Source organism: Corvus brachyrhynchos, unplaced genomic scaffold (genome assembly GCF_000691975.1).
Source record: "Corvus brachyrhynchos isolate BGI_N302 unplaced genomic scaffold, ASM69197v1 scaffold85, whole genome shotgun sequence".
NCBI lineage: Eukaryota > Metazoa > Chordata > Aves > Passeriformes > Corvidae > Corvus > Corvus brachyrhynchos.
In genome coordinates this window covers 346921-355489 of record NW_008238634.1, presented here as the reverse complement: position 1 = coordinate 355489, position 8569 = coordinate 346921, and the positions used below count along the sequence as shown (strand labels likewise).

The 8569-nt window shown below is 54.4% G+C and overlaps 1 protein-coding gene across 8 annotated transcripts in view; it reads right to left on the bottom strand.

Annotated features, from left to right (window-relative positions):
* Window positions 1-8569, bottom strand: part of EXOC6B (exocyst complex component 6B) — a 234165-nt gene that overhangs the window by 154595 nt on the left and 71001 nt on the right. For all 8 annotated transcript variants that reach the window (XM_017737381.1, XM_017737385.1, XM_017737387.1 and 5 more), the window contains one exon: window positions 1610-1786. In XM_017737381.1, the coding sequence (XP_017592870.1) occupies window positions 1610-1786 (177 nt within the window). The remainder of the gene's footprint in view (window positions 1-1609; window positions 1787-8569) is intronic.

Here is an 8569-nt window from a genome sequence, read left to right as displayed (position 1 = left end):
CCCCCACTGCTCTTCATCACCACGGACAGCGGCCACTGCCCACCCTGGGACAGGGACAGGGATGGGGACAGCCCCAGCTGCAGGGTCACCCCTCCTGTGAGGTCAGCAGCGTGCCACCACACCCAGGGATGGGATTCACCCGCCTGAGATGGGCCAGAACCATGGAACCATGGAATGGGTTGGGTTGGGAGGGATCTTAAGGACCATCCCACCCCCATTCCATGGGCAGGGACACCTCCCACCGTCCCAGGCTGCTCCCAGCCCCAGCGTCCCGCCTGTGGGACATTCCCAGGGATCCAGGGGCAGCCCCAGCTGCTCTGGCAATTCCAGCCCAGCCCCTCCCCACCCTCCCAGCCAGCAATTCCTTCCCAACATCCCAGCCCAAGCTCCCCTTTCCCACTGGGAAGCCATTCCCTGCCTCCTGGCCCTCCAGCCCTTGGCCCCAGTCCCTCTGCAGCTCTCCTGGAGCCCCTTTAGGCCCTGCAAGGGGCTCGCAGCTCTCCCTGGCTCCTTCCCTTCTCCAGGGCAACATTCCCAGCTCTCCCAGGCTGCCTCCAGAGCAGAGGGGCTCCAGCCCTGGAGCATCACTCACTCCATGGTGATGCAGGAATGAAGAGCCCACCCAGAGGGTTCCAGAGCAGCCAGGGGCTCTGGGCTGACCCTACAATTCCATTCCTGTGGAGGAAGTTGTGACCTGACTGAGCTTTGGGTGCACAGCAGCCATGGAAAGGAGGGAATGGATTTGCAGGGAAAAAGGCGGAACAGCAGCACAGAACCACCCTAAAAACCCCGTGTTTACATTTCAAACCTGTCCTGGATCCTTCCCTGGCTGCTCAGGGGCTGTCACAGTCAGGGTGACAAACACCCCCCAGCCCAGGGACCGGCTGAAAATATCATTTTCCTGACATGAGAGGCTACAACAGAAGAGAAAAAACATCCAGGGGGGCAGACACAACTTCCCAAAAGGTCCAGGACACGGCTGCATCCCAAGGAATGATGGGCACACCCAAAAGCTCAACCCCTGTGTCCTGCACTGCAGCTCTGCCTCTCCAAGCTGCCTTTCCTGAGGTACAGGGCTCTATTCCATGGTAAACATCCCAAATCCTAGTTATCCCAGCCCTGGGAGGAAGGAAAACCCAACACCATGCCCAGGTTGTGGTTTGTGGTTCCCAAAACCGACGTCCAGGTCCCAGGAAGCAGCAGCAGACAGGGAAGGAAAGGAGGGAGCACATGAAGGAATTCAAATTCCAAACTCCCGTCCTGACACCATCCTTGGTCCGAAGACAAACCCGGACAAAGGAAAAGGCCAAGGATCTCGTGGACTATGGAGCAACTTTTCCATGAGGGATGGGTGTTCTCCACCAGCACCAAGGTGCTGGGACTGACTGCCATGGGCAGTTCTCAATCCTTGGCCTCTCTGCTGAGTCTGGCAATGGGAATAGGGATAAAAACCCAAAATAACCAGATTTTAAGGCACACCCCACATTCTCCAGCCTCTCCTGCACCTTCAGGACTCCCAGCAGGGCCCCAGGAGCGAGAAGCAAACCCCTTGAGGCACCAGATTCACCCCACACTGCCCAGTGTCACCAGTTTGGCGTTGCACAGTTACCTCTTCCTCCTCGTCCTCATCCTCCACATCCAGGATCCCCGAGTCCTGCTCTGACATGGGGCTGGTGTTCTTCACCTCCAGCTCGGAGCTGGCGCTGAATTCCTTCTTGGATTTCTTCCCCCCGCTAATCCTGGGCTGCTGGGACACGATGTTGTCCAGGTTCCTCTGCTGCTGTGCCTAGGAAAAAGCAGATTTCACCTGGGATTTAATTTGGTTTTCAGGCACGAGGCGCAGCCCCTCGCGGAAGGGGACGAAGGAGGCCGGACGCGCCCCGCGGAATTCCAACACGTCGCCTTTCCCCCACCCCAGATACCCCAAGATCCATTTGCAGAGCAGGCCAGGGATTATGCAACAATCCAAACACGCTCCCAGGGGGTGACTGGCACAGGCTGCACGCAGGGACCTCCTGACCCGCTGGATTTGTTCCTCCTTTCCAGCCGTGGCAGCACAAAACATTCCACATCTGGACCCCAGAGGTCCCTGAAAGCATTTTTGTGGGAGCCCAGGAGGGTTTAATTGCGCGTTGTTGATGTGCGGAACGAGCTGTAAAAGGTACTCAAGGAACAGGCGCTGGGAGCACCGGGATGGAGGGGTGGGAACACGTGGAGCTGTTCCAGGGATTCTGGGGCTGGCTGGCAGTGGAGGTCGTTGCCTGTGCCCTGCTGTGAAAATTCCCTGGTTTTCCTTTGCTCTGGAGCACAGCAACCGGCAGGAAAAGTGGTTTAGCCCCAATTGTTCAGGAGTCGATCAAACCGAGGGACGAGGAATGGGAACAGCACGGACACAGGGGGGGTCTCCAGGGCCAAATCCCAGCCAAAAACAGGGAAAAAAGGCCAATCGCATGGATGCGGCGGTGCTGGACACGTGGGTTGGTGCGCTGGTGCAACTGGAGAATAAACACTCGGAAAACCTGGAATTTATAGGGATTTAGCCACAGATTTGGAGGATTCCTCCCGTATTTTGCTGTGGCTTTTTTATCTATCAGAAGAAAGGTGTGTGGGAATCATGGAGCCACGGAAGGGACCTTGTGGATCCTCTCCTTCCATGGGCAGGGACACCTTCCACAAGCCCAGGTAGCTCCTGGACAGTCTGGAATTCTGTGATTCCATGGGGTGGCAAAAGAGGACCATCCCCTTCCCCATGGGAATGCGACAGCCTGGATTTAGAAGGCAGCAGGAAAACCATAAATCCTGCTGTAGATGCAGCTGCCAGTGACACCGAGGGAGAATGAAAACATTCGTAATCACTATTACAAATCACTAATTATTTATTACTAATTATTAATTAGCGCTACCTGAGCTGCAGAGAGCACAAAGCTTTATCCATGTGCAAACCTCCCAGATTATTTCAACGCTTGGAAGTTTTAATATCCCCCCGCCCAAAAAAAACAATTTAGGAGCAGCTTTTTACTTTTGCCAGCCTCCAAGTCCCTTTGGAACCCCTCCTTGGGATGCAAAACCCCTCCGGGGACCGAGCACCGGAGTAATTCCTACATCTGAAGAATATGAAAATCCAAGCATGGCATGGACATCCCGTTCCTTGGAAAATCCACCCCCAAGTGCTCCTCACCCCGAGCACACACGGTCAGCTCCGAGTTCATTAAGGAGCACGGTAATCGGGAACAGAATTCCACGTGCAAAGCTGCCCCTGGAGGTGGCGAATGCTCGGATTGGGATGCGCTATCCCACAGCACAACCTTGACCTCTAGTGGTTGGAAAGCAGGAGCAGCCCTGGAGCTCATTTACTCCGAGTGCTCGTCCCAGCCGAGCCAGGGGACTCCCAGCCCATCCCTTTAAAGAGATCTCTTTAGGGATGAATCCCAACAATGGGAATTTTTGCAACAGGGCCCCAAAGGGAAAGGTCTGGGTGGACACTGCCCAGGACAGAGTTTTGCTCCCAACGTCAGGACCCGAAGCCATTGGGGGAAAAAGGGGCGTTTTTGGCAGCAGGAACGTCGGACTTCAGAGGCACCACTCTATAGAAAGGCCTTGCGACATCCCATAAAGGGAATTAGGACTTCAAAAAGGGGCGGGAGCGCTTGGTCCTTCAGAAGAGGACACAACAAAGGGTCGGGGCTCCGTCCCACCCTCAGACCCGCCCAGCGCTGCCATGAGTTTCCCAACCGAGGCGTAATGAAGTTATAACCCTGAATCCACTGGAAATTCCCCCAAAAGCAAGCCCAGTGCACTCATTAAACCTTCCAGTTCATGTAATCCTTCTTCTTCTGGAGAGGGGAGAATCAAAGAGTGGGAAAACGCAAAGTTTTGGATCAAGCACTGAGCTGGAAACGGACCATTAACCAGGGCGGAGCGGGCCCGGAGCGGCCATGGGAGAGGGAAATCTGGGATAACGAGCTGGAGGATGCTGCTGCCAGCCCCGGACTCCTCTGCCCAGCCCTCAGCGTGAAACACTCGGGATTTCAGTCTGGACATGGAATTGGTGTCACCAAGGATCCATGGAAGTGCTCTCTGACGATCCCCGGCCTTGGTCCCACCTCTCTTTTCCAAGAGGGATTAATCTTCCTTCAGGCCCAGCTCTGCTGTGGGAGCGCAGCAGGACGTGACCAGGGGTCAATATTGATAAGATCCAAACCAAATATTGATAAGACCTAAAAAATTCCAGTTATTTAGAAATCACAGAAAGCTGGCTCTCCGGAATCACTCCAGGACAAGGAGTCCCCCATGGAATTCACCCCCCACGCTTTGATTTTGCACTTTCAATGCAAATAAACTGATTTCTCAAGTTTGACCTGGATTAAAGCCCAAGGACTTTCTGGGAAAATCACAGAATCCCGGAATGGGTTGGGTCAGAAGGGACCTTAAAGCTCATCCCATTCCACCCACAGGGACAGCTCCCACTGTCCCAGGCTGCTCCAAGCCCCAGTGTCCAGCCTGGCCTTGGGCACTGCCAGGGATCCAGGGGCAGCCCCAGCTGCTCTGGGCACCCTGTGCCAGGGCCTGCCCACCCTCTGGATTAAAAAAAAAGGGAAAAATTGCATGTCCCAACTCCCAGATATCCTAAAAAGCAGCCAGAGGATGTTCTGATGCACAAAAGGTTTCCGGCCCCCCAGGAGCAATTTGGACCTTGAGGAATCTTCACCCTTCAGGATTTTTTGTGGGGGCAGTTCAAAATTAGACAAGATTTTCCAGGGATTTCTACATTAAAGAAAACCCAATGGCCCCACAGTAGATCTGTGGATGTTTGTTCCCTTCCCTTTCTGGGAACACCGGAGCCAAATCCCGGCCTACAACGGGCACATTCCGACCGCAGAGGGAGCGCCCCGAGCCCGGAATGAAGGCGCGATCCTGGAACCAGGCCCTGCGCACGCCAGAAGGAACGGGAATGGCTTTTCCATCTCCAGGAGGGCATTCCCAACCCCCCGCTCCCGGCAGGAAACGATCTGGACTGAGGTGACCTAGAAGTGAGAAATATCGAATTTTCTTCAACTTTGTGAAGCCGCCGAGGTTTCGGTTTCACCTCGAGGGAAAGGCAGAGCTGGGGGGAGGCCCAGAGGAAGCAGCTCGGGAGAAATTTGGGATTATCCTAAGGAACTCCCCACTCCCAGCCCCAGGTCATTCCCAGCACTTCCCTGGGCCGGGGGTGCAGCGGAACAACCCTTCCATGGATTTGCTGTGGCACAGGAAGGATCAAACCCGACCTGCAGAGCAGCACTGGGGGATTTGGGGGTTCTGTTCCCCACAGAGGGGCTGCAGGAGCCCGGGGAAGAGGCCCCACATCAAAGGCCGGGTGACACCCGGGGCACCCTCGGAGGAGCCGGGGCTGTGGGGAGGCCCAAAGCCCTCGGGGGATGGCAAATCCAACCCAAAATCCCCTCAGCTTTTGGTGTGGATTGCATGAAAGCGAGGCCAGTTTGGGGTTATCCTGTGAAATTGTCTCTGGTACCCAGGACCATCAATCCTGGCTTGCTCTGCCCCACGGGAACACGAAGGGAGGCAGGACAGCCGAGGCCCGTTCACAGCTGATGTTGTGCTCAGGAGGAAAACACCAAGCGTTGGGTTCGTGGAGGTCAAGTTCCCTCCAAGCACAGCCGCTGCCCTCCTCCACAGCAGCCTGCGAGACCAGGAGCACCCCCACCACTCCATCAGAGCAGCATTCCCAGTGCCTGACAGGAATTCCCGCTCCAGACTGGCCGGTAGGACAAGCAAAGGCACCTTTCCGCCTCCAGGGCCAGGCCCAGGGCAGGGACCCGTGTTTGGGGACCGAGGTTGTCATCAGGCAGCCCTGGAGACTTTTAGGAGACCTGGGACAGTGGGAGGTGTCCCTGCCCATGGCAGGGGTGGCACTGGATGAGCTTTAAGGTCCCTTCCAACCCAAACTATCCTGGGATTCAAAGTCCTCAACAGGAAGGACTTTCCTCAGCATTCCAGGATCCATCCTGAAAAAACTCCCACAAACCTGGGAACGGCAACTCCACCTTCCCCACCCATCACAACCCAACTGACCCAACCCAACCAAGCTGGAGTTGAATTTTCCGTAGCTGAATTTTCCATAGTTGAGATTTTCAAAGCAACTCAACCCCTCGAGATCGAGTGACCCCGGCCCCAAACCTGCACCCCAACACCATGGAGTCATTCCCAGCATCACGGAGTCATTCCCAGAGCCATGGAGTCATTCCCAATCCCATGGGATCGTTCCCAGCACCACAGAGTCATTCCCAGAGCCATGGAATCATTCCCAACACCATGGAGTCATTCCCAGCACCACGGAGTCATTCCCAGCACCACGGAGTCATTCCCAACACCATGGAGTCATTCCCAATGCCACGGGATCATCCCCAATGCCATGGGATCATTCCCAGCACCACAGAGTCATTCCCAATCCCATGGGATCATTCCCAGAGCCATGGGCTCATTCCCAATGCCAGAGTCATTCCCAATGCCATGGGATCATTCTCAGAGCCACGGAGTCATTCCCAATGCCACGGGATGATTCCCAATGCCATGGGATCATTCCCAGCACCACAGAGTCATTCCCAATCCCATGGGATCATTCCCAGAGCCATGGAGTCATTCCCAATGCCAGAGTCATTCCCAATGCCATGGGCTCATTCCCAATGCCAGAGTCATTCCCAATGCCATGGGATCATTCTCAGAGCCACGGAGTCATTCCCAATGCCACGGGATGATTCCCAATGCCATGGGATCATTCCCAGCACCACAGAGTCATTCCCAATGCCACGGGATCATTCCCAATGCCATGGGCTCATTCCCAATGCCAGAGTCATTCCCAGTGCCATGGGATCATTCCCAGCACCACAGAGTCATTCCCAATCCCATGGGATCATTCTCAGAGCCACAGAGTCATTCCCAATGCCACGGGATGATTCCCAATGCCATGGGATCATTCCCAATGCCAGAGTCATTCCCAAGGCCATGGGCTCATTCCCAGAGCGGGCCAGGGGCTCCCCCAGGCTCAGCCTCAGAGCCCCCCTAAGGATGTTGTTTCCCCACCTCCAGGAGCAACGAGCTCCTTTAAAACCCCAGTATTTTTATTTTTGTAACTTCACCCTGTTTTCTGCTCCCGTTTGCAGACGCTCCAGTCTCACCTCCCCTCACCTCCACCCACCAATATTTACTCATGAGCAGAACCTAATTAGGTTTATCCTGATGAGACACGAGATAAGGCCCGGGGAGAAGGGGCTGATGATTTAAAGGGAGCGAAGTCGGCTGTGGTTGGCTTTGGTGGTTTTGATTAGTTCCTGCTGTGACGGTTTTACAGACCTCTCTAATGGGCTGAGACACCAAATTTTCAAATATCATTTCCCGATTCCCCCAGGAATGGGATACATATTCCTTAAACAATCTTAGGGAAGAAAAGAGGCGGGGGAAAAAAAAAATAAAATAAAATAAAGCAGCAAAGCAGACTGGCTACGGGGGGAGGAGAAAAAGAATGTTAATAAAAAATGACAGTAGGGCTGGAGCCCTGCCAAAGAGCCATTCCAGAGTTATAAAATCCCCCTCGGATCAGATAAAAGCAGGGATTATTATTGCAAGGTGTAAACTCAACACACGGCCACGGCTCCTGCTTTGAGTTTGCCCGCGGAGCCGGCACTGTGGGGACGAGGAGGGGCTCGGCCTCTCCCGTTCCCGGTGCTAACTCGTTATCAGAGCAGACAATTTGTTGGAGGTTTGGCTGACAAAGTTCTCCCTCGGCTCAGGAAACGAGGCCCAACAATGGGAGGGGTATTTTTTTTAACTCCATTCCAGGTCATTAAGTAAAAGCAGTTTGGAAGTGCAGCACTGAACGGGTTTGTTCTCCCCCAGCGCCCTGCACAGACTCGGCCTCGACCCCCCCACTCCTCATCCCCTAAAATGTCTCTTCCACCTCGGCCCATCCAGTGCTAAAATCCACCTCATGAGCTGAAATCCCTGAATATCAATTTTCCTCAAATCCAAGTATTTGGCATTGAGTGATGAGGAAAATGCAATTCCCCCTTTGCTCTGCTCTCACCCCATGATTTATCCTCATGCCCTGCTCCTGCTCCTTCTCCCAACCCACGGGATGAGCTCAGCCACATTTACATCCTCGCAGTTCATTCAGGAACTGGGTTAATTCAGCTTTTTATACCAAACCCATTAAACCTCAGCTGGTTTTGGGGCTGGGCCGCTCAGCCCAGCACTTGGAGAAGGGAACGATCCCGACTCTCCCTTCCAAGGATCTGTAAGGAGAAGTTTATCACACGAGGATTGATAAAAAGCCTTGGGCAACCACAGCCCTCGGGTCAGCTGCACAAAAAAAGCCACTTTTTAAGAAGCCCTTTATGGACAAAGTGTTGATTTACACTTCTGCGGGATCCAGATCTGTGGGCAGCTTCAAAGGGAGCTCAGTTGTGCGATTACAAAGTTTATTTATCACATTTACACGCGGCGGAGGAGCCGAGAATGAGCTCAGGGGACCGAAAGCAGCAGCAGCAGCGGGAGGAGGAGGCGGACAAGGAGA